This window comes from Pimephales promelas, chromosome 14 (assembly GCF_988280905.1).
Source record: "Pimephales promelas chromosome 14, fPimPro1.hap1.1, whole genome shotgun sequence".
Lineage (NCBI taxonomy): Eukaryota > Metazoa > Chordata > Actinopteri > Cypriniformes > Leuciscidae > Pimephales > Pimephales promelas.
The window spans coordinates 13,693,138-13,719,271 of NC_142782.1; the positions used below are offsets into that span (position 1 = coordinate 13,693,138).

The 26,134-nt window shown below is 38.2% G+C and overlaps 1 protein-coding gene across 3 annotated transcripts in view; it reads right to left on the reverse strand.

Moving 5' to 3' along the window:
- Positions 1-26,134, reverse strand: part of LOC120479909 (transmembrane protein 132C) — a 468,276-nt gene that overhangs the window by 16,628 nt on the left and 425,514 nt on the right. For all 3 annotated transcript variants that reach the window (XM_089119453.1, XM_089119452.1, XM_089119450.1), the window contains 3 exons: positions 20,639-20,847; positions 4,375-4,648; positions 177-368 (listed from right to left, as the gene is read on the reverse strand). In XM_089119453.1, coding sequence (XP_088975579.1) covers positions 177-368; positions 4,375-4,648; positions 20,639-20,847 — 675 coding nt within the window. The remainder of the gene's footprint in view (positions 1-176; positions 369-4,374; positions 4,649-20,638; positions 20,848-26,134) is intronic.

Genomic DNA, 26,134 nt, shown 5'->3' on the forward strand with positions numbered 1-26,134 from the left:
AATGATACAAACATTTTCTTTCGCGGATTCTTTCATTTTAAAGCTACAAGAATGCTTGGTTCTTCAGCATAAGTCACAGACTTTAATTTGTTGGCCTTCTGTAGAAAATATTTATTCGTGTGGAGGTAAACAGCACATATTGAATCTGTGCACATATTTTAAATCTGCAAAATGACCTGTTTAGGATTGCTGAGCACTTCCTGTGTGGTTGCCGTGGCGCTGATGGCTCGGCTACTTCCTGTGCTGAGCTGCAGGCTGAGTGTGAGACCACTGACCAACTGCAGCCCCAGTTCAGTGATGGTCACTCGTTCATCCACAACCCTCACCGTCTTCTCTGCCAGGATAGAGTCTGACAGCGGAGACAGAACCTGGAGCGGAGCATACACACAAAAGTGCATTATTAAATACAAGCCTCATAAGCAATCTGGGTTGGTGGATACATCTCTGCCCACGAGGATTGCCTCCAATTACAGGGAGAAATATCAGAAACACAGAGCTGTAAACCCATCTAGTGATTGATGCAATAAAAAGGTGTTACAGACAGTCTCTTGCCTGCCCACACTTTCACTGCAGAAGAGCATATATTAGGTATCTGGTCTCAAAGCAGACAGGAACAACAAAATAAATCCAGATGACGAACACCTCCTCAGACACATGTTTTCACAGCAATATCAGTCCACTCTCCTGGAAACTGAGAAAAGTGGGCTGGGGAAAAGGCAACGGCTTAGTATTAACTGTGTTTAGACTTACAGAAAAAGTGAGGGGGCTTTATTTACAGTGCAAAATTGTCCATTACAAAGAAGAAGAAGAAAAAAAAAGGAATATCTTGTTGTGCCAAGTTCTTAGCAATTTACTTTTTTGTGTTCACATTAGTTTCATGTGGTTATACTTTCAATTAAAGTTTAATTTCAAAAGAACTCTTTCCCCATCATTGATTTCAATTTAACTCTTTCCCCACCTCAAGATTTCCGCGTTTTGACTGTTATATGGTAGGGGGCACTATTACACAACTTCTGAAAGAGAAGAGAATCTCTAGATCAAAAAAAAAAAAAAAAAAAAAGCAGCAGAAACAAACGATAAAAGCATCTCATATGCACGTTGTAGTCTTTTAAAAAACACCATTTCTCAACTTTTTGTTTAAAATGTAGCTTTTTTTAATGAAGATTACCTAGCGCCTAGCGGCACGCTGTTTTTGATTCGTTCAAACATTATGGACCATGGCAAGCAGTCTCTATGCTAGTCTCATACAGCCAACAAACTTACACCTAGAATAACATAAATTTCAACACACTCAAATGCGGTTTAGTATGAAAGTGTAACTTTAGATTCGAGTGTGGCGCTGATATCTGTCTCTCATTAGCAATCGCAACCTACTTCATCCCACAGTCATGTAAAATAACACAAACTTATCCATAAACATTATTAAATCCATCAGCATGATAGCAAGTTCCATCATTCCACTTATCACTGCTTTATCAACCTACACCTTTGAAATTTAAAAAGAGTTAGCGATCCCTAGTGGTGAAAAAAAAAGACATATTGTAGCTTTAAAAAAAAGATCATCATCATCATCATCATCATCAATCGGCTGCAAACAGGGTAGGTTTGCAGTCGGCCACCAATTTTCTCAATTTTCTCCAAAAAAAGAACGCAAAAGCGGCTTTCGCACTGGGTAGTTCTAGGAACTTGCCATCAGGGTGGTTCCCCAAGAACTAATGGGTCCCTTAGAAACATATTCCTGGTTGCGTTCGCACCACCAATAGGAACTCTGAAGTGACGTAAGCCACACTTGTTGTTCCGACACAGACCTTTATTTTGATGGTACTGAGAACAGAACCTGAGCACATAGTGCTCTGCTCGCATTTTCCGTATCTGTCTTACACATTATTAGGTAGAACTGTTATACATAGAAAGTAGAAAGTATATGAAAAGGTATTAGTGTATGCTCTGTGGTTGATGTCCTGAGTTGCTAGCTGAGCAGAAATACGGCTTGGTTCCCTCAAATTTGTGTTGAATTTTCATGAAGGTTAAGAGGTCCATCTATCACTGTTTTCCATGTTTGTAGAGTTAATTTCTGGAGTAAATAAATAGGCTATAATCTGTGTGTTTACATCGTTTTTCGTTTTTTGTTTTTTTTTAATGGCGGATGCTGTTGTGTCACTGGTAGTTCCTATAGTGCTGGATAGACCCTACTCTGAAGTAGGATCAAAATTAGTTCCTCCAAAAGGAGTTCCTTAACTAAAATCGTTCCTAGTTCCTGCTATGTGTCACGAACCAGAAGGACACAGACAGGTAAGTATAAATTGGAACGGGAAGTCAATGATCACAGACGGGTGAGTAGTAAAGATGCAGATAATTGCAATGGAGCGGATGCAGTCAGAAAGGGAGTCTCTTATGTCTTAGCAGGAATGGATGATCTGGAGAGCTGGCTGGAAGGAACGGGAGAGCTGGCTGGAGCCGACGAGATCAGGGAGAAACCGGGGACGGGAGCTGACTGGAGACGGACCGGAGAGAGTAGCTTCAATAGCGGGTAAGTGATAGCGTGGTATACTTAGCGAGTAAGGAGTCTGTTGTCGAAGTTAAGACGAGACCAGACGATGAGGGACTGAGTGAAAGGGTCTTTTATGTTGCAGGTAATTGGGAATGGAAAGTGAAGACAGGTGATGAAGGCAGGTGAGGATGATTAGTAGTCCGGGGAACCAGAACGAGTGATGGTGTCTGGTGCTGACGCCGATGGCTCCGTGACACTATGTGAACACGCCAAAACCCAGATAACTCTGCCAATAGTTCTACAAATTATGAAAAGGTGCGAAACCCCCTATTAACTCTTTTTTACTTGACAGTTACATCACATGTTCTTTACACCTTGAATACCTGGATGAGCCTAAAGGGGCCAACCAGCTCTCTCCCCAGGATTCCGGCCCAAAACATGACTCTGCCACCTTGTTACTGATGTCGCAGCCTTATTGGGAATGTGAAATCCAGTCATTTGGGAACCTTACGAGATATAATGTCTCATTTGTTAAATGCATTAGCGAACATGAACCAACAATTAGCAATACACGTGGTTAATGTTAGTAAAAATCAAATTGTCCATTGTCCATTTTAGTAAACAGTGCTTTAACAACTATTAAAGGGTTAGTTCACCCAAAAATGAAAATTAAGTCATTAATTACTCACCCCCATGCTGTACCAACCCCGTAAGACCTTCGTTCATCTTCGGAACACAAATAAAGATATTTTTGATTGAATCTGAGGGCTGGATCACTCTTCCATAGACAGCCTGAGGGACTGCCTCTTGACGGCCCAGAAAGTCATTAAAAGAAAAGGTTTAAATATTCCATGTGCCTACAGTGGCTCAACTATAACTTTATCAAGCGACGAGACTACTTTTTGTGCGAAAAAAAAACGTAAATAACGACTTTATTCGACTTTCCATTACTTCCTTATGGGCGCATGCGCGAGAACTGAGACGAGACCGTTCTTCTTCGACTACTTTTTGTTACCGGCTGCTCACCGCTTAGGAGTTTTACCGCCCCCTACCGTATAAGATGACGTACTGCTTGTAAACAGAACGTTTTGCGCCTCCGGCTATATCAGTACGTCATCTTATACGGTAGGGGGCGGTAAAACTCCTAAGCGGTGAGCAGCCGGTAACAAAAAGTAGTCGAAGAAGAACGGTCTCATCTCAGTTCTCGCGCATGCGCCCATAAGGAAGTAATGGAAAGTCGTTTTTTTTTTCGCACAAAAAGTAGTCTCGTCGCTTGATAAAGTTATAGTTGAGCCACTGTAGGCACATGGAATATTTAAACCTTTTCTTTTAATGACTTTCTGGGCCGTCAAGAGGCAGTCCCTCAGGCTGTCTATGGAAGAGTCATCCAGACCTCAGATTCAATCAAAAATATCTTTATTTGTGTTCCGAAGATGAACGAAGGTCTTACGGGGTTGGTACAGCATGGGGGTGAGTAATTAATGACTTAATTTTCATTTTTGGGTGAACTAACCCTTTAACAAATATACTGTAACTGGATTTTCAAACTTTATTTGTACATTTTGAAATGTTAATTGACTTAGATTAAATAAATAATGTAGAAGTATTGTTCATTGTTAGTTCATGCTAACTAATATAGCTAACTTATGCTAACAAATAAAACCTATTGTAAGGTGTTACCAGTCATTTTAATAGGAATGACTTTAATAGTTTTTTTTTCCTTTTTTACAAATCATTACGTTTTTTTTTTAAGTTACACCATGTTACACTACCTTTGCCTTGTCATAAAAAAGGTAAATTTTTCTGATATTTTAAAGAGACCTTTTGCACCAAATGTCTGAAATGGCAGATAATAATATTGAAAATATACAGTACACACATACCTGAATACTGGTCATGCCTGTGTCCATGCCCTCCAAAACACGTCCCTCTCTCAGCCTGGCGATTCGGGGATTCTCTACTTTCAAGAAGTCCCAGACCAGCTCCGTAATATCCACCTGCCAATCACTGCCTAGCATGTGGGCCAGCTGACCACGCGTCTCAGAGGATTCGGCCACAAAGTGTGTGAGCACACGCACCATGGCCCTCTGGTACTGTAGAGTACACGTCTTTCCTCTCCGCTCTTCGTCATCGTCATCTTCACTGTCCCGTGTCGACCTGAGAATGGAAAGGATAAAAGTCTGAAACTGCACCAGGACACCCATTATCTCTAGCCTGGATGTAAGTGCGAACCCCGCCCACAGCATTTTTTGGTCGGGAAGTTCGGTCTGGACTCGATCTATTGAGAAGTAGCCTAATTATGATCAGTAAAAAAATGGTTGAGCCAATCAAATTGCCAGGGCGGGCTTAATGCGATGATGGACAGATGATCTGCAGTTACGTAATCATCACGCAATCAAAGAGCGCATGGGTTGAACTTGTTCACAACAAAGATGACTGCAGCTGGAGAATGAAGATGTATAGATTCCGCTTTCGCGACTGTTTTACAAGGAATCAAATCGGCAGCGCATTCATTTTAAAAGACGAACAGAGAACTGCTATACAAGCATTTGTCGATCGTTAAGATGTGTTTGCCGTCCTTCCTGCCAGATTCGGCAAAAGTTTGATTTATCAGCTGGCTCCAATGGTCGCTATAAGAAGATGGGACGCAATGACAACCCAGTTGTCATTGTGGTTTCTCCTTCGGTCGCACTCATGGAAGACCAAGTAAAAGAAGCAAGCGAAATGAGCATCATGGCGATGCAACTCATGTCAAAGCCATCGCTGCATCAAACAACGGTGACGCTTTGTTATACTATACGTACACCATACCCTTCCCATACTCGTAGTCACTGTACCCCTTATAAGCTGTGTATTTTTTTAAATAAATTTAGCTACTCATTATTTTGTATTTAAATCATCATTATATACATCATTAAAAGATCATCTTGGCTCCCGGTCTCTTTTCTCTGAAGACTCAAATGCTTCTTCAGCCTGGTCTCTTGTAACCATGTTATAAAGTTGAGACAGGTCTGACAAATGCGAGCAGATTTGTTGGCTTTGTTGGCAGATTTGTTGTTCGTATATACATTCACATTTTCTTTTTTTTCGAGTTTGCAAGTACTCCGCAAATGCTTAAATTCCTTTTGCAACACCGACAAAGGTCGTTAACACTAATTTTTCTTTTAAATACTTTTTCCAGAGTGCATGCAGTTCAGTTCTGTTGACAGCTCGCTCAACATACCTCACTTACTGCGTTGCTCTGATTGGTTGTAGGTCTATCCAATTGAGTGCAGAGTTTTTTTTTTCCTGGTTCGATTAAAGGAGTTGTTCACTTGTTCACAAAAAAAAAAAACTTTTGCTGATAATTTAGTCACCCCCATGTCATCCAAGATATCCATGTCATTCTTTCTTCAGTCGAAAAGAAATTAAGGTTTTTGATGAAAACATTCCAGGATTTTTCTCCATATAATGGACTTCAAATGGAACCAAATGGTTCATGGTCTAAAAGACAGTTTCAGTGCAAACTAAAAACTGTTCAAAGGGATTTAAATAATTCCAGACTATGAATAAGGGTCTTATCAAGCGAAACGATCGCTCATTAAAAAAAAAAAAAGTTTAAGTTTTATAAGCTCAAATGGTCGCCTTGCTCTGTGTTCTGTGTTGCGCGTTCGTGACTCTCCTATTTGAACTCGTTCATCAAATTGAACAAATCTTTTCCAAAATCAGCTCGTTCATTTCGTTCGTTGAATGAGCCAAATGACACGAAACAAGATTCGTTCATTTTGATAAACGAGTTCGAACAGGAGAGTCATAAACGCGCATCACAGAACAGAGCAAGGCGACCATTTGAGCTTATAAAACTTAAACGTCTTATCATCGTTTTGCTTGATAAGACCCTCATTCATCGTCTGAAATCATTTAAAGCCCTTTGAACAGTTTGCACTGAAACTGTCTTTTGGACCTTGAACCGTTTGGTTCCCACTGAAGTCCATTATATGGAGAAAAATCCTGGAATGTTTTCAACAAAAACTTTAATTTCTTTTCGACTGAAGAAAGAATGACATGGATATCTTGGATGACATGGGGGTGAGTAAATTATCAGCAAAAGTTTTTTTGTTTTTTTTAAAAAGTGAACTACTCCTTTAAGACACGCCTCTTAATCAAAGCCCTATGGAGCAGTATCAGACTCACATTCTGAATAGAATATGAGTATGACAAAGTCAGGCTACATTATCTCTGAAATATTTAACATTTAACATTTAATCATGTTTTTGTTCAACTCTTCAAAGATTTCATGAAAGATTTTTTTTTATCTGACAATTTGCAAAACAACCCTTTTTTTTTGACAGAAATAACTGTTTGTTGACACGCCTCCATTAAGCTCCATTAGGCTGATGCACTTAATCAGGGGAAGCTAATTAAGCAAATCAGTTTTATTTGATACTCTTTACCTGACTGACATTTACAGCAAGAGTTATAAAGTACAATTAAGCTACTCCCTCCTTCCACTGGATAAAGGAAAAGAGCTTCACAAAAAACGCATTTGTATTTAAAGATAGAGCTGAATGTACTTTAGTAATCAAAGATTAGTTCAAGTATAACAGTCAAGATCACTTCATTAATGTTCATTAAAACCCACGTACATAATCAAAGCGTGACAAAAATAAAGGTTATAGGCCTCTTTAGAAGGCTTTTGCATGGTACAGCAGAACCAAATCACTGAAAGAAACCTCCATGTTGTTTTTGAACATAAAGGAGACTGCATTAAAGGTAGGGTAAGGCAGTTTTTTGATACACTTTTTGTTATACCGGATAAAACTCTTCACCTCATTATAGGAATCAATACAAGTGGTCTAAATATTATTATATATTTTTTTTTCTTTCATATACTGTATATCTTCTGTGGACGTCTCAGGACCAAAAGAATGTCCATCCAATCATTGCATCCGGACCAAATGTCGAATACAATGTCTTACTTGTCTGGACACACCATCAGCGCGTTTCATGAGGCTATGCAGAGTTGTAAACAGTCATTGAGCACCAAAACAAGCAGCAGCCGCTTTTAACATTTCATCCTGAACCAAAGCAACAAGCTTTTGCGGCATTCACACCATGTTGTAACCGTAAGTATAAGATGGCAACCCGTTCTCCCCACAGCTGGTCCCGTCCTCAGACTCAGGTTTATGCATTTCTATGTCAACACTATCAACGCCGAATTGAAACTGCTGTAGTCAGGTGGTACAACTAGAGCTTTGTAAGTTGTAATGTTATGAATTTTGAAACGAGGTAATTTAACGCGTTTCTTGTGACGCTTTGCAGACTCTGCACATTTGTGCGTTTTGAAGGAGTCATGGCTTTGGAGCCATTCTGAAAGGAGGGTGGGATCTTATGCTTTCAAAGCTAGCTAGCTATTGCTAGCCTCTCTGAAATTGCCTACCCTAACTTTAAATTCATTTTTTGCTATATCTGTGAGGAAGATGTATCTGTGTAGGTCCTACAGTGTGTGTAGCTATGGTACACTTAAATGCTGGGTTATTTCAACCCAAATTTGGGTCAAATATGGACAAACCCAAATTTGGGTTAAAATGTAATTAAAAAATGTACAGTTGAAAGTGAAAAATGACATTTTTAACCCAACATTTGGTTTTGTCCATATTTTAGCCAATTCTGGCTTAAAACAAGCCAGCATTGTTTAGAGTGTAGTGTGACATTGACTTTTGCAGCACAGTTATTCAACACATTTTATAATTGGATAACTACAACAATTACAGCAAGGAACTCACATGCAGAACATTTGTTATGTTCCTCCTCACTGATTACTTATCTCTCTTACCACACTTAAAATACATATTTGTTACTAATAGAACACATTTTTCTACTTTTTTTAATTACACTCGAGACATAGTACAAATACAGCAGACATTCTTTTAATGATTGAGTGCATGGCTTCTTTTCAGGTAACCAATTCATTTACTTTGGAGGTATATAAAAACAAAGAACAAAAATTATGCCAAATTGACTGCAACAAAAGCTAAAAGATGAACATAAATTAACAATACTCAGCCCATTCTCACCCCCAAGGCGTCACTTAACTGACGCCTTGGGAAGCATTTGGACATGCTTCAATATCTGACGCTTTAGGCGCCCTTTAGCGTCAGTTAGATGACGCCCTAGGATCGCGTGTACCCTACCCCCTCCTCAGACCTAAACCTAACCGCGTCCTCTAACTGACGCTTTCCTTTAGCGTCAGTTAGATGACGCCGTAGGATCGCGTCATGTAAGTGACGCTAAAGGGCGCCTAAAACGTCAAATATTGAAGCATGGTCAAAGGTGACGCCTTGGGGTGAGAATGCGTTGCAATAGTACATTTATAAATACAAATTATTAAATGCTAGATTAATAAATACTGTAAAATTGATGTTCATTGTTAGTTATGATACCTAAAGAAATAAAGTTAATGAGCATTATTGTTATTGTAAAGAGTTACCGCTATTTTTATACATTATATATTGATATTTTGCTATCTTACGGTGCGGCCACATATTCGGCCAAATTTTGTGGGAGCAATGATCTACAGTAATTGTCAATAGTGGATAAAATATATGAAGCACAGCTCACACAGAATTCACTTTCAAACCAAGCAGGCAGCTTTGCGCGACCAAATTGAACTTGAACGAAATGTGCATTGGGAAATCTAGCGAAATTCTTGATCGCTTAGATGGATTTTTAAGAATTGGAAGGGATAGGATATTGACAAATGGCTTTTTTTGATTAAGCCATCAGTTGTTCTGAGTGAGATCACAGTGGCAGCGCTCTGCTATTAACCAACACAGGAGGTCTGAAGACGATTCAATAAACAATATCTTCCACAGAGCAGACAGTTGTCCCTTAAGGGGGCTAGCACAACATATCTCACTCACACAGCGTTATTCCTTAATACAGACTGGAATGGTCATTCCCAGCGGTTGGACTTTATCATGCCTGCCTGGTGTTGAGAGAACACTGTTAACACCAGTCCGTAAAGTGCGAGAGAGTCTGGCACTCCACGCGCTACAGGCTTGGCAAGAGCACAAAAATGCTCTCTCAGGTCAGTTCCTCTATCGCGCACTACACGGACCAACTGGCAGTACATTTGGCAGAGGCCAAAAAGCCTAGCGATTCTCTCTCACATCCTCGCACACACGTAGTGGTAAACAATGGATCATCAGTGCCCACTAGCACCAAATTGTAATGTTGTTACATCAGCAAGGTCATGCCTGTTATGCTCTGATAAATAAAAATGAGAGTGTGTGGAGAGGAAAATCAGTGGTGAATGCGAAACACACACATTCCTCTGCCATATTTTGAGGCAAAATGGACATTTTCTCCTTGCTTGAAAAACTGTCTCTGGGTCAAATAAAACAAATGCGAGGTGACATTGCCATTTTTAACATGCTCGTTCATCCTTGCTAAACATGTTCACATTGTGATAATCACAGGAAAGATGAATGTACTTTGGCATGCGCTCTGTAGAGCGGACTGCAGCTGTGCACGCCAACTCTACCACTGGCTAATGAGTGTCTGGGCCGGCCTGACACATGTTCATAAACTGCTGACAGACACACTTGACTCTCTGTAGCGCTAGGTGAGCGTGGCTAGCGGAGGCATGCTAATTAGTCGTGATGTGCTGACGATGAAGTCCTTCATTTAACAGCATGCGTTTTAGAGGATACATGTGGAGATGTTGCCATTTGGGTGAATAGAAAAAAATCATGTCCTGGTACCTCGAAACAACCTTGCTAACAAGGCCAATATTAACTTTAACCTGGGGCACTGAAATTGGTGGGGCCTCTGATTCAAACTTAGTGAGATGATTATTATTATTATTTTTTAAACCAGTGTAACGCAGAATCCTGTTCCCCCGCAGAATACAAAACCTCTTGGATCCCAAAGCTACCTCAAGGTACTATATTTGGTACCTGATTTGAAATTATTATTGAAAAAAAAAATTACAGGGCATTTTATTTTTAATTATAAAAATATGTTAATTAATTTATTTTAAATATCACATTTTCAGAACAAGATGGAGTTACTTTTTGGACTAGACACTGAGCAACACAGTCTCATGAAGATGCGTGTCTATAACACACGAGTGTCATTTCTCGTGGCATTTATACGCCAAAAGTGTTTTTTTCGTGTATATGGTACGCACTAAAAAACCCTGGGTTAGGTTTCAGGGAGGGGGGGGGGGGAGTTCGTGCGTATTATACGCAAAGAAGTGCGTATCATATGTATGCGAAAATCGCGTGCCATATACACGCGAAAACTGTTTTTGGCGTAAAAATGCCACGAGAAATGACATTCGTGCCATAGATACGAACTTTCATTAGATCGGGCTGCACTGAGAAAGGGGACTACGATTCTGTGTTGGGATCTCACGTGACACCGTGAAACAGAAACGTATTGAAAATTGTTAATGGAAATAATTTTTGCTCTATTACTAAATATTATTTGTATGTAATAAATAGCACTATGTTGGATATTTTGTTATCTAAAGGTGCAGGCAAATTTACAGCAAAATTTTGCAGGAAAAAAAGGTCTATTGACTATAGTCAATGGTGTAGTGATTTATGAACAACGCAGCTTTAAAGGTCCCGTATTATGCCCCTTTTCACAAGATGTAAAATAAGTCTCTGATGTCCCCAGAATGTGTGAAGTTTCAGCTCAAAATACCCAACAGATCATTTTTTACAGCATGTTTTATAAAATAAAACATTGCGCTGTTTTAGTGTGTTCCCTTTAAATACAAATAAGCTGCTGCTGCCGGCACAGGGGGCGGAGCTTCATGAGTCTCTCAGGGCAATTTCATCTCACGGAATGATGATAATCTCAGTAACGGTGTTCATTTCGAGTCGGACAATAATGCCTACAGAGTCAGAGTGCTGTATAGCGATAGAACAGGTATAGTTTAGTAGTTTAATTATGGTTATTATAACGTATTTGTCATCTGCTAGTATGTATCCATTATTTATTTCCTTTAAGGAAAGCCTCAAGGTTGGCAAAAAAAAAAATAAAAGAAAAAAAGAAAAAATAATAATAAGAAGAAGAAAAGAAGTTTACACTGAATTTTTTTTTTTTTTTTTTTTTGTGGGATTCAGTTTACGGCACTTATTTATTTCAATGGTATACTGCATAGAGTGATTGACTAATAAATCTAGTGACGTTGAGGCTGTAATATGATTGGTTATTAAGGCGCATGTGATCCAAGTTGGTTGTTACACTTTCTCCAATGCAAGAGGACATTGGTATCTCTCAGTATTTCTTTGGTTTTTGGGCACTTCTGTTTGTTTCAGATATCAAGTGCATATACTATATCAACCAAGAGAGTGCATTAGTGCCCACCCCCCTTGATTTATTTTCCCCATAGGGATTAAAAAACAAAAGTGTTCGTTAAACATTAATAAGCCATAAACCAAGACAATCAGCTACGGGGTGAATCGCAACACTATAAACTTTAATACAGGACAAGACTGTATACTTAAGAGCTTAGTGAGTGAAGGAGCTACAATACCCTGAAGCATTGCAAACAGCATAATAGAATACAAAATTGACAAACAAAACTACTCACTTATTGATTGTATATATATATATATATATATATATATATATATATATATATATATATATATATATATATATATATATATATATATGCAATGTATATTTAAGTTTATTGCAAAATATGCATATACAGTGTAGGAGCCATTTAATGGGAAAGTCATGTGACCAAATGATAATGGGCGTGTCGTTTATTACGTGTGGTTAAAACACCTGTTGTTTGTCGAATCTTTGTTGACCGTGTAAAGCGTGCAAGCCTGTAAAAATAAAACATCATGCAAGCTGTACAAAGAAACGCGTCACAGAAGTTATTCCAGTCACTCAGTTCCTTAGCGGTCTTTGGTTCGTTTGTATGAGCCGCTACAAGTTAGTCAACAAAAATTGTTTGTTTGAGAACGTGAACGTGTCGACTTTGGACGAACGAAGAGGCCTTCACACTTTTACTGGACGGAAAGCATTAAGAGCAGCAATGACTGACGGAGATTCGCCCTGCTCTCGCTTGTTTTAAGGAAAAGGATTGCACATTGGACTTTCAACACAATAGGACCGACATGGGATATGTTTGCTGCTAACAACAATCATCGCACACTGGGACGTTCAACGCAACAGGACAGATGTCTTTGGAAATGTATGCTGCTGTTAAACTGGTAGGACATTGGGTTCTTACGTCTTTGAAGCTTGAGTTCGCGGATGATTTGAAATGGTTCGGCGGTTTGTTTACGATTGATGCAGCGCTGTTGGTGTGTTTGATTGATCGTTGTTAGACTGCTGGGCTTTGCGGATCTATTGATGTTGTGAGACATATCCGATGCGTTGTTTTGGATTGTGTTCGCTTGTTCGCCGTGGCCTGTTTAATTGCGCTGAGGTGTGTGTGCTTCAACTATGAGTGGGATGGAAACGGGTGCGGATGTTGAACCTGAAAAGGATGCATGTAAAAGAAAAGTTCAACTCACAGCAAAGGCTTTGGCTTATAAACTTGAGCAGCTTCAGAAAGAACGAAAAAGAAACGTAAATGTGATTAAAAGTTCAATACCATCTATCAAAGAACTCATGCTGAAAAATGAGAACGTTCCAGCGGTACAGTCTGAACTTGAAACTTTGGTGCAAATTTTTGAAGAGACCGTCAAGCTTCATGATTCAGTGATTTCATTATTGCCTACTGACGTAAACATTTATGATTGTTGTAATTAAAAAAAAAAGTGTATTGTCAGATCTTGTATTTATAAATGTCTCCTATGTATATTTAAAATAATTATCGATTTATAATAATTAGGGGCTGGTATGTAGGAGCCATTTAATGGGAAAGTCATGTGACCAAATGATAATGGGCGTGTCGTTTATTACGTGTGGTTAAAACACCTGTTGTTTGTGTGTGGTAATATGGAAGAATGGGGGTGAGTGCTGGAGCACGAATCTTTGTTGACCGTGTAAAGCGTGCAAGCCTGTAAAAATAAAACATCATGCAAGCTGTACAAAGAAACGCGTCACAGAAGTTATTCCAGTCACTCAGTTCCTTAGCGGTCTTTGGTTCGTTTGTATGAGCCCCTACATACAGTAAAATGTAAATACTTTGTATAGAGAGATTGACTCGATTACCAACTATTAACAAGGTTTATAAGTTCAAAATCAATTTCCCTATGGAGAATGAAGTTTTTACTTCCAGAACCCGACTGTTGCACACTAATTGTGTCAATTTAATCACCATTCATAAGTATGGGTTTTATATCCAAGTTTGACTGAACTGGCAACACCAAGCAGCATGTGGGTGCTGCTGAAGTAACTAGAGTTATGAATACTACAACATCAGTGAGTGGGATCTTAAGGTGTCACCACAGTAATGTGCATTATTGCCACAAGACTACGGCATTAGACTGGACTTTGGGGCTCTGTCACTGAATCAGATTATGATTGCATCAGGTGGCCGTCTTGTTAGTGCTCTCTGAGATTGAGGCTGTCAGGAGGACGGCAATCGAGCCCCTCATTAGAGTCCACTCGATCCACCATGACAGACAGCCTCCCACTACTGGAGACACAGCTCTATGAAGATCTTGCTGGTGTAGGGCTTTCTCACTTGTCTAATTTAAGTTCAATTTGACTAGTGTTGTCCAAAGAATCATTATTACATTCTGATTATATTCACCTTAATTTGAACAGGGGTTTCAAATGAGTAAACAAATTAGATCACAAAACACATTGAAGTTAGCAGCAGAAAACAGATTTTTACATATTCTTGAGAAAAGTTGGAGGTTGCCTGACAACTTTCCCTTTATGTACTAGTTCACTACTAATATGTTCAGAGTGCTCACTAGGGCATTGCTTGGGCATTGTGGGTAGTTTCTATGGTGTTGCTAAGCAGTCACTAGCAAATTAATCTTAAAAGAGTTTATATGATATTTATTCATCCCGAGATATGATTGAGGTATAGTTCTCAATGGAAGTATAATGAGATATTTCCACACATTTTAACATTTGATTACCTGTGTAACTGGTCTTACTCGGCCCCCTTTGAGTAGGATTCTAGCAGTCTCGCCACTTCAGACCAGGGGAGTGAGGTTTACACACACAGCTCTGATAGCTTGCCTCTTATACACCCCCCCGCAAACACTCTCATCCGGGTCACGGCACCAAATGCAACCGGGACGGGAGGCAGGTGCTCCAAGAAGGACGCTAAAGACCACAGCCTCTAGCTTCAGTCACTAGCGTGCCTTTAGAGGCCAGGGGAATGAGGTTTTACTAGCTTGCCTCTGTTACACTTAGAAAAGAAATCCTCAAAAAGAAGAAGAATATAAAATTAAAAGATAATCTTTACAATTTAAAAACACACTTCAGCTTTAATGGTGCTTGACCTTGTAGAGTTGTAGAATTGCATGTGCCTTTTCTACTTCTTAGAAACACGCATAAATAGAGCTGCATAATGAGTAAATGTAAAAACAAAAAAAAAAAAAAAAAGCGCGAAGCAATTAGCATGTAATATTCATTGTGTGGACACAGAGATATTCATTAGCATTAACAGCTTTGTGATATGTATATGTATCCATAAACCACAAAATTAGCTATTATGAAAATATGAAGAGTTCAGATGCAAAAGCCTCTAAGTGCCATTTCAAATTTTTTTGCTAAAAAAATGCTAAAAATGACAATTTTTATCAAGCTTGTATATTTAAGTTCAGTAATTTCATTTAAATGGCAATGAAGATTACCTATTAATTGTCATTTAAGTGAAATTACTGAACTTAAATATACAAGCTTGAAAAAAATTGTCATTTTAGAAGAAAATTTCAAATGGCATTTAGAGGCTTTTGCATCTGAACTCTTCATATGCACTTCAACAAAGAGTATACCTTTAGTTATTTTAGCACCGTAAATTAGTGGTGTACTGATAATACAGGGTTTAAACCATAAGACAGGGCCCCATCCACACACAGTGATGCCAAGTATAAGGCATATCCACATGAGATCAACATCCCACCCATTACTTGCTTTGGGGGTCTCCCACAGCAAAAAAAAAAAAAAAAAAAACGGTCAAAATAGAGACTCTTTAAATGAGATATTTTACAGAACAAAACAGATATGAACATCACTGTCACCACCCTAGTGCTGCACTGTCAATCTGCCTATTTTTCCTATGTACTTTTTTAAAGTAAGGAAGACAGTGTACATGTCAGGTACTTTACTTAGTCATTGAAAAGTTGAGTAGAGAAGTTTGGGAAGGAATGCCACCACACAATGTACGGGATCTGCCTTATGGCTCTGCTCAAAACTCTCAATGAATCTGTATTGTAACCGTCTAAAAAATAATCTACCTGATACGAGCAACCCACTGGGAACTTCAAATTTCACCTATGAAGAGCTTCAGATTTTATATTCTGTATTCTCAGCTTCTCACATGCATTGTGAATCATTCCACATGGGACATACAGAAATGGAGACAAAGAGGAAACTGCCTCCATACCTCCAGGAAATCGTATATATTGACTTTATTCTATTTTGAATTCACAAGCCCAAGCTTCCCTGTGGGTTATAAGGAAAGAGGTGAAATGTATCCCATACTTCAGTTTCGAATGACAACTAAATATTATAGGTGCATACTGGGAAATTGCAGCCAGGAGCATTTCCAATAGGTTTAAAATGATTGACGCGGTGATGCGGCTGTTTCACAACTCAAGGATTTCCTACTTTTACAGATTCACAGACACCCGGCCTAAACTTTTAGCCAACCCAGGGACTCAATACTCAAAATCAATACTATGATAACTTTAATTAATTACCATAACAACACTAACTAGACTATATGATTAACAATGCATATTAATAATTAAAATCATGAATGTCTGATTCATATACACCGCATTCCAAATTATTATGCAAATTATATTTTACACTGATTTTCCTAAATAGTCAATGCAAATGACAGTCAGTATAATTTTCCAGTCACCAACCACTAGGGTATAAGTTGAATTTCATAGAACAAAACACCCAACGAAAACAGTATTTTTTGAAAAAATAAAAAACTCAAAATGCACTGTTCCAAATTATTATGCACAAAAGAGTTTGAAAACATTTTATTGGTTGTAAAGAACTGAAAATGGTAATATGATGAATTTGCAGCATTAGGAGGTCAAATTTAATGAAATCAAAAGCTATTTCAATCAAACTCATCTTAACAGGGCAAGTTACATGTTAACCTTGGACCCCTCCTTTGATATGACCTTCACAATTCCTGTATCCATTGAAGTTGGGAGTTTATGGAGATTTCTGCTTGAAAATCTTTTTACGATGTCAGAATAGCCTTCCAGAGGTCTTTTGCTTGAGGATGCTCCAAAGGTTCTCAATAGGGTTGAGGTCAGTGTGGGGGCCAAACCAAGAGTTTATCTCCTTTTTTGCCCATAGCAGCCAATAACACAGAATTATTTTTTGCTGCATGAGATGGTGCATTGTCATGAATGACAATAATTTTGCTACGGAAGGCATGGTTCTTCTTTTTGTACCATGGAAGAAAGTGAGAAGAAGAAAGTCAGAAACTCTGGATGCATTGCAGAGGGCATTTTCACACCTTCAGGGACGCTAAAGGGACCTACCAGCTCTCTCCCCATGATTCCGATCCCAAAACATGACTCCGCCTCCTCCTTGCTGACGTCGCAGCCTTATTGGGACATGGTGGCCATCCACCAACCATCCACTACTCCATCCATCTGCGCCATCCAGGGTTGTACGGCACTCATCAGTAAGCAAGACTATTTAAAAATTAGTCTTCATGTATTTCTGGGCCCACTGCAACGTTTCGGCTTGTAAGCATTGGTTAGGGGTGGCAGAATAGTAGGTTTATGTACAACTGCAAGCCCTGGAGGATCCTACACCTTGAGGTTTGCGGGACTCCGGAGGCCCCAGCATCTTCAAATACCTGTTTGCTGCTTTGTAATGGCATTATAGCAGTGCTCTCCTAAATCCGATGCATTTGTCTGGCAGTAACCTTCCTCATTATGCCTTTTTCTGTACAAACCCATCTGTACTCTGAATCAGCCACAAATCTCTTCACAGTACATTGATCATGCTTACATTTTCGTGAACTATCTAAAGTTTTCATACCTTGTCCAAGGCACTGCACTATTTAACTCTTTTCCGCAACAAAGAGATCCTTTTTCTTTCCCATATTGCTTGAAACCTGTGGCCTGCTTAATAATGTGGAACATCCTTCTTAAGTAGTTTTCCTTTAATTGGGCTCACCTTGCAAACTACTAATCACAGGTGTCTGAGATTTTTTTCCGTGATCCAAAGAACTTGGAGACACAATACTATCCATGAGTTTGATTATAAAACTAAATATTACATTTTTATGACACTTATTTCCAATTTGCATAATAATTTGGAACGCGGTGTAGAGTATTTTCATACTCGGAACAAAGAAATTTCACATTTATCAAAATATCAAATTTCATTCGATTTTGATATTTTTAAAGCAAAAACTGCCCAGCAAACAATTTAAGTTCTGGGAACGTTAGTTTTTGGTTCCCAGAACGTTCCTAGAACTTTCCCTTAAGGTTAAAGGAACGTTCCCAAAACATTCTCCTTACGTTTTAAAAAAGTGGAACCAAAAAATAACCTACATGGAACGTTCCTATAACGTTCTTGTTTGGTTTCCAAAAAAATAACCTCGTGGGACCATTCGGGAACGTTAGGGGAAATGTAAATGTAAGTACACATTGATGGCCTAAGACACGTAACGAGTGGTTTGTGTGAGAAAACGAACAGTATTTATATCGTTTTTACCCTTTTGTAACCACGAAGCGCCCGCGCTCTCAGATCACTTGGACGTGACTGTGATTACAAGAGGTAAACACAATATAAATACTGTTTGTTTTCTCACACAAACCGCTCGTTTCGTGTTTAACGTGTACTTACATTTACTAGTCATTAAATCATGTTTAATTTGGACTTCTCTGGGCATGCTCTTTGAGGTGGACCCCATATACCTCCATTATATGACTGACAGACAAGAACGGTTTGACATAAAAACATCAAAATTGAAACTACTGCGGAAACAAAGACACCTACATCTTGGGTGCCCTTGAGGTAAGCTAAAACATCCAAAATTCATTTCAAAGTGAACTATCCCTTTAATATAAACTAATGCTCTAATAATGATTATAATGGTTGTTAATGAAACTACCGATTGTCAGTGGAGCTCAACAGTGTTTCACATTCTTTTGTATTACATCCTTTGTCTTATCAAGGATTCACTGCAATACTGTACTGCCGACAGAGAGTTTGTTTTAATGGTTTCACACTCTAGAGCTGCTGGTGAGATCGGTTTCTCTGTGATTGTGTGGGGATTCTCACATTTTTCGCACTGCACCACCCTCAGTACAAATCAATATGAGGTTAATGCATTTTCCTCTTAAAAGTTTTAACATTTTTTAAAATATGTTTTTATCCAAAAAATACTCTGTGGGTTCAAATATATAAAACAAAGTTTACGCTGAAAATTCTTGTAATTTGTCTTAACTCATGTGCTCCTTTTCTGTGACAAACACATATTTAAAATTAATTTAATTTTACCTGCAGAATTTCCAGCCTCAGTTCCGTTTCGATAGGAACTCAATGGCTCACAAAGTCATAAATTGGCGTCTTGTTTACATTCGAAACCTGTTTCATGTTTTATGGGGACGTTACTTACTGTAAACCCTAACGGTCAAAATAATTAATTGGTTTGAGTAGGACAAACTTAAATTCAACGAATTAGTTCAGTCAAATTAATTTTTATGAGTATTTAGCATTTTCTTTTTCTTTCAAGTTCACAAAACTGATGTATTTTAAGTAAACTGAACCGTTTCATTGTTTTGAGTTTTATGAAATTATTTATTTTAATTTAGACGAACTTAAGTTTAACTGAAATGGCTGGGATACTATAATGTTGGCTTTAGTTACCATCATGGTGACAAGTGGTGCATTCAGCTTGATTTGAGAGCAAATTATCCCTTTTACATTATTACGCTCATACAGCAAGTGCTTCTGTGCTTCTAACAAGTGCTTCTAACATACTGTTTCTAATATGTTAGCATTTACTACGTCAGTAGATTAGCTTTTAAAGCTAACTAAGTTTATACTATTAAAATTGATTTGAGTTCTGCCGACTTATTCGGGTTTACAGTGTACTTCATATATTTAAGTTATAGTAACTAATTAGTACTATTAACTTTATTTACCCAAGTTATCTTAACAATAAGTTATTGAGTTACTTCGAAACAAGTAAAATATATTTTTTTTATTCTTAAATTGTTTGAGTTAATAAACTTAAATGATTTAAGGCAATCGGTTTCCTCAAATGGTTTGAGTTGAACTAACTCATCAGGTTTTACAGATTTTTATACTGTACAAACTGTATATTCCATCCCCTTTCCCTACCCGTCACAGAAAACATTCTGCATTTTTATGTTTTCAAAAAAACATCTAAATACCGAGTCGAATGTAATACAAACACTTCAGTTGTTGCCTTGGTTTAGTGATGATATAGATGTAAATAGTGGCTGCATTATGGAGGATGATCAGATATTTCTTTTAATTTTATTATTAATTTGTGTTTATGTTGCTCAAATAGCACATTTCGCCAGCCACAGAGAAACTGGTAGCCAGGCAACAACAGACAAGTGACCAATTGTGAGTGGCGACATCACTAAATGCATGCTACCAGCAAGTTTCAACACGGGTTGGCCAACCATGCTGTGAATTTTGAGCCAAGAACGGTTTGTAATCGTGCCGAGCTGTAGCCGACTCTAGTGGAAGCATAACTGGAACCATTCCTTAGAACCATCTTAGAACCGTTCGGCTCGACGGTGGAAAAACAGCTGTACACACACATTGGAAATTATATCGGTTTTAAATATCTTCCCACAGACCACCTGTACATTCACAGACCCCAGATGAAAACCCTGGCAACAACAGATTGCAAAATAACAAGAACACACTAAAGGGTAAGAAGTGTGGAACTTTGAGAGTGACAGGTGTTTTAATTTCTGTGGAAATCTGCGTATGCAGAATCAAATGTAGATGCCAGTCACTCAATATTCGTACCTTTGGGCATTACTGTTTACAGGAATCCTCCAGCCTTTGATCTGATTGAGTTCAGTATCTGAAACTTCAATGTGCAGAGGCAGTTTGGGAATCCAGACCTTCACCTCCAACTGAGCCCTCAGATAACCGTATGTGAAGTTCACCAGCATTCTGACTCGTCCTCTCATCTCTTTGCCATTCACGTAGACGTAATCACACCTGTCTGATACCTGAGAGAAGAAAAAAAGATTATGTCAGTGATGGAGAGGTGAGAAAAGACCAGGGAATTGATCTTTTCAAGACACCTTCACATTAGCAAAATCAATGCAATGCATCTGAGCAAAAGACAAGGCATCCGTGAAATGGATTGACAGTGAAATCTGACAATATTAGAATTTTTTTTTTTTTTTTTTTTAAAGAGACGGCCTTGACTCGCTGCGAAAAGTTAGTGTTCTGGTCTAAGTACCATCTTGACTTATGCTCCCCGACATTTCTGGGCTGTGTGTTTTATCTTGGCTCCCACAATCTCTCAGTCTTTCTCTCACAGTCTTTCTCATCGCTTCCAGTTGTTCTATCCGTTTCTACCTTTGAATGAAAAGATAAAAGTAGTACTGGCTCTCTTACATTTAATATGGCACCACAGATGGCCAAGATGAAAACATCACCTGGTTAACTAAGGCGAAAGATTGAAGGTATAACTGCATGTGAGTATATAACAGTGATTAAGTGATTATAAGTGATTACCAAGTGATTATAATGTACAGTAAGTTAGCCAATCAGCAGTGGGGGGCGAATACACTCATGATGGGGGAGGGATAGGGTGACCACCCGTCCCGTTTTGCAAGTTTACTGTACAGCATTTTCACTTCGCTCCATGTGTTCCCTGTCAGAAAACAATTGGATAACCGAATTGATCTGTTCGGTGAATTTAACCGAATTGATATGCTGTTGTTTAACCTGTTGTTTAACTTGTTGCCTGCTGTAGTTTTTTTTTAATTCACATCTTTTCTAAAAATATGAAAGTTATTGGTTTTGGTTTTTAAAATATTCTTAATATATAAGACTGTCAATCTAATTTCATGTTGTTTTACATTTTATTTGTTCATTGTTTATTTTTGTTGGATTTTAGTTGGACTTGGTCAGAACTGTTACCAAAGTAGTCGTCTGCATGATGCCTGATGCCTTTGGGCTCAGTTATGTTGAATTTAAATGACATGTAAAATAAAGATTTTTTTTTTTCTGGGACTAAAGAACAAAGAATGTTTATCAGCTGCAAGGCAGAATACAAATGTTTTTATTAAGTTAGATAGACATTATATAACAGTTTCAGGGTATGTTTTAATGTTGGTAACATGTCCCACATTTGGTTTGTTTGATGGTGGTCACCCTAGGGAGGGGAGAGAGTGAGCAAGAGGGAAATTTAAAGGAAGTTAGTCGAAAGAGAGATGGCTGAGAGGCATTTCAAAAGAGAAAAGGTCAGAGGAATGTCATTGAAAAATGAAGGGTTATGATCAGGCAAGAGCTTTAGAAAAGCTTTCCAGCACTGGAGAGACTTAAGCGGGAAGGCCTGAAAATGGATGTTGAGGTTGTGTTTTTTCGGCTCCATACGAGAGTAAAATTGGGTTTTGCTATGTTTCCAAAAACCAAGAGATGCTGTTGTAATGTTAGTTATAGTAACAGAACAGTTTTAAGTGTAAATGTTTGTATATGCTCTTTGAGTGCTCCATGGTCATTTTTTGTTCTTCCTTGTTGTCATCTTCGCTTTATTTTTCGTGAAGCATTTTGCTTCGCTTCATCTATAATAAGAGACATCCACTCATTGTGTGTTTGTGCATTTTGGGGGCTGGGCAATGAAGGGAGGGGTGTGGCTTTTTGGAATTTCAAATTTCAACAGAAATCGCTTACTGCACTTGAGGCCGCCTGGCGTATGTTTTCAATTGTTTTCAACGGGAGCGCCACGTTTTTTAAATGCCATGAGCATAACGAGGCGCTGAGAAGTTTTTTCACGAAAAATGTCCAACTTTTGGGTAAAACGCAGCGGTCATCACTGTCACTTTTTGCCCAGCCGTCCAATCACAGTGGAGGAGGGGCGGGACAAGTACCACACCAACCAACTGTTACAACATTCTTTCTGTACAATGACATCAACCAGCAGAGCTAACCGAACTATGTCCGTAATATGAAACAAAAGATCTGCGAAATCAGTTACAAGTAAACTGTGCTGCAGATATTCTGTATCAATGGAAACGTCTCAATGGAAAAAAAAAAACGCTGTGCTCCCAAAACACCCTCAAGCGCCCACAGCTAAGCGTTTTTCACCTGGCTAAAAACGCTTTGGTGGACACATGGCCTTAATGAACATCTAAAAAAGTAGAAATATTTCCACTATCGTTTTAAAATTTGGGTTGGTGAGATTTTTTGCTTCTCAAAGCTGCATTTGTTTCAGCTTATAAAGAGATATCCACCATTTTGGATGTGTGTTTGTTTGGGTATGCTTAACAATGATTCTCAGAAATCACATACTGCAGCTTTCAGCAAAGAGTTACCAGAAAAAAAAAGAAACAATCTTACTGACCCCAAAATTCCCCATTGTGACAGAAAAACCAACAATTGTGTGTTAGTGTAAGTTTGCATGAATTGGCAGCATACAGCTGAGCCAGGCACCAAAAGTCACCTTTCCTTTACAGATGGCTGATGAAGAAATAGACACCATTATGGTTAATAATGATGAGTAAATACAACCGCCAGACACATTCACATCCTCTTATGAGGAGTTATGAGGCCAGATTCCAAAACCATCCGTTTCATAAACGTTGGCGGAATTACTTGGCTCAGTGTTTCCCTCTGCTGCGGGTCTCAAATCACTATGACTGGCTCCGTTGGTCTTTGATTCCTCCAACCATGATCTGACAGGGATGGAAACTACAGAAGCAACACACACACACACACACACACACCATCAAAGTGTGGCCAGCAGCAGAAAGATAAAAGCAAGCAAGAGCGCACATGCTCATACACACACGGCCTCGCACATGGCTGCAAACCCAAATTTTGTGCATAACCCTTTCATATTAATAGAGCTCCTAGGTTCTTTTTTTATTTGTAAAAAACATTTATGTTCCTATTTTTTCCCCTAATAATGAATATCAAGTCTCAGTCTGTCAGGGTTTAAGAACTGCACAATCATTTCATGCTCCCTGTAGAGCAATTAGAAAATCCAGATCTCTTTAAACTAGAAAAAGCTAGAGCCACTTTCAATGTTTACAGTACACTGACTTTTTAAAAAAGCATTAAAGGCACAAATCCAACAATATTCCCATATTAGGGGAGAAAAAACAGGAATAAACATAGTTTGAAGCCTTCTAAATCTAAATCCATTATCAGAATTTAGTGTTGACTGCATTTATCAACCATTCAACGAACCAACCAATTCGTTTAAAATAAGAAAGTTTTGATTTTAACTCTTTAGACGTGTCCTTTTTTTGTAACAGGATTGAAAACCTCATATAAAATGTATAATATTAACTTTGATCCCATTATAACGCAACACTTTCTGAAAGTTAAGTGCCTCTTTTAACTCAGTATTTGATACAAAGAAACAAGAAGAGACTCATGAATAATGTCACGGAATGTTGCTGAAGAGACTACTAAATAATGTCATTACATGTACTGAAAAATTCAATATCTCATGTTGACTCATGTTCCTGGCTCTGGCTTAACATTACACACACACTCACAGAGCTGAGTGAGACATCTAATCCAGTATCAGAACATCATGGTGTGTTGCTTTCAACACTTAGGGGTTGTTAGAGCTGTAAGAGTTTGTTTCATGCTTGTCTGATTGGTAGAGTTGTCTGCTGTCAGAGTTTCCTCTTCCTCTGTCTCCATAGCTTTATCTCTGTTCCTTCAACAAAGATTGTGAACATGCTTAGACTATCTTCTTGGGCTGAAAAAGTTAACCTGTTTCAAGGTAACAATTTTTTTTTTTGAAAAAGTTGTGATGATCGTTACTGAAGGCCCTGACTGAGACCCCACGGTACGCTACTGCGTATTTCCAACTTATTTTCATCCATAAGCGAAAAAAAATAAAAAAATAAAAAAATGTGGCTGTGAGTATGATTTTTTTTTTTTTTTTGATATGTCTTAGGAATAGGAGCTGAACGTATTAAAACATATATAGTGAAATCATTGTACAATGTTTAAAAAATGTAATGTGACAAAAATATTAAGCAGCATAAAAATAATTAGATTAATAATAATAATAATAATAATAATAATAATAAATGTATCGAGTAGCACATTAGCATTTTACAATGACAATATGTGACAGTAATGGCTGCTGGAAATTCAGCTTTACTCTTACAGGAAAAAAATAACATTTTTAAATATATTATAAAAGAAAAAGTTATTTTAAACAGTAACTAGAAAAAAAAGTTTGATGACACAAACTTTAAGTTGGCTTGAGAAAGCCGGACCAGAGCGTTTGAAGAATCTTGAAGTTTGAATTAAGTTGGAAAAAGATGGAATTAGAAAGAAAGAAAGAAAGAAAGAAAGAAAGATGGATAGATTAGTTAGAAAGATAGATTAGTTAGAAAGATAGATAGATCGATAGATAGATAGATGTTATTGGCAAGAAGCTAGCATGATTAACATGTAACTAGCATCATGCTAGCATGATTAACATGTAGCTAGCATCATGCTAGCATGATTAACATGTAGCTAGCATAATAATAACACGATTAGCATGTTGCTAGCATCATGCTAGCATGTTTTTAGCAAGAAGCTAGCATGATTAGCATGTAGCTAGCATCATCCTAGCATGTTTTTAGCAAGAAGCTAGCATGATTAGCATGTAGCTAGCATCATGCTAGCATGATTAGCATCATGCTAGCATGATTAGCATGTTGCTAGCAAGAAGCTAGCATGTTTTTAGCATCATGCTAACATGATTAGCATGTAGCTAGCATCATGTTAGCATGATTAGCATGTTGCTAGCATCATGCTAACATGTTTTTAACATCATGCTAGCATGATTAGCATGTAGCTAGCATCATGCTAGCATGATTAGCATGTAGCTAGCATCATGCTAGCATGATTAGCATGTAGCTAGCATCATGCTAGCATGATTAGCATGTAGCTAGCATCATGCTAGCATGATTAGCATGTAGCTAGCATCATGCTAGCATGATTAGCATGTTGCTAGCATCATGCTAGCATGTTTTTAGCAAGAAGCTAGCATGATTAGCATGTAGCTAGCATCATGCTAGCATGTTTTTAGCAAGAAGCTAGCATGATTAGCATGTAGCTAGCATCATGCTAGCATGTTTTTAGCAAGAAGCTAGCATGATTAGCATGTAGCTAACATCATGCTAGCATGTTTTTAGCAAGAAGCTAGCATGATTAGCATGTAGCTATCATCATGCTAGCATTATTAGCATGTAGCTAGCATCATGCTAGCATGTTTTTAGCAAGAAGCTAGCATGATTAGCATGTAGCTAGCATCATGCTAGCATGATT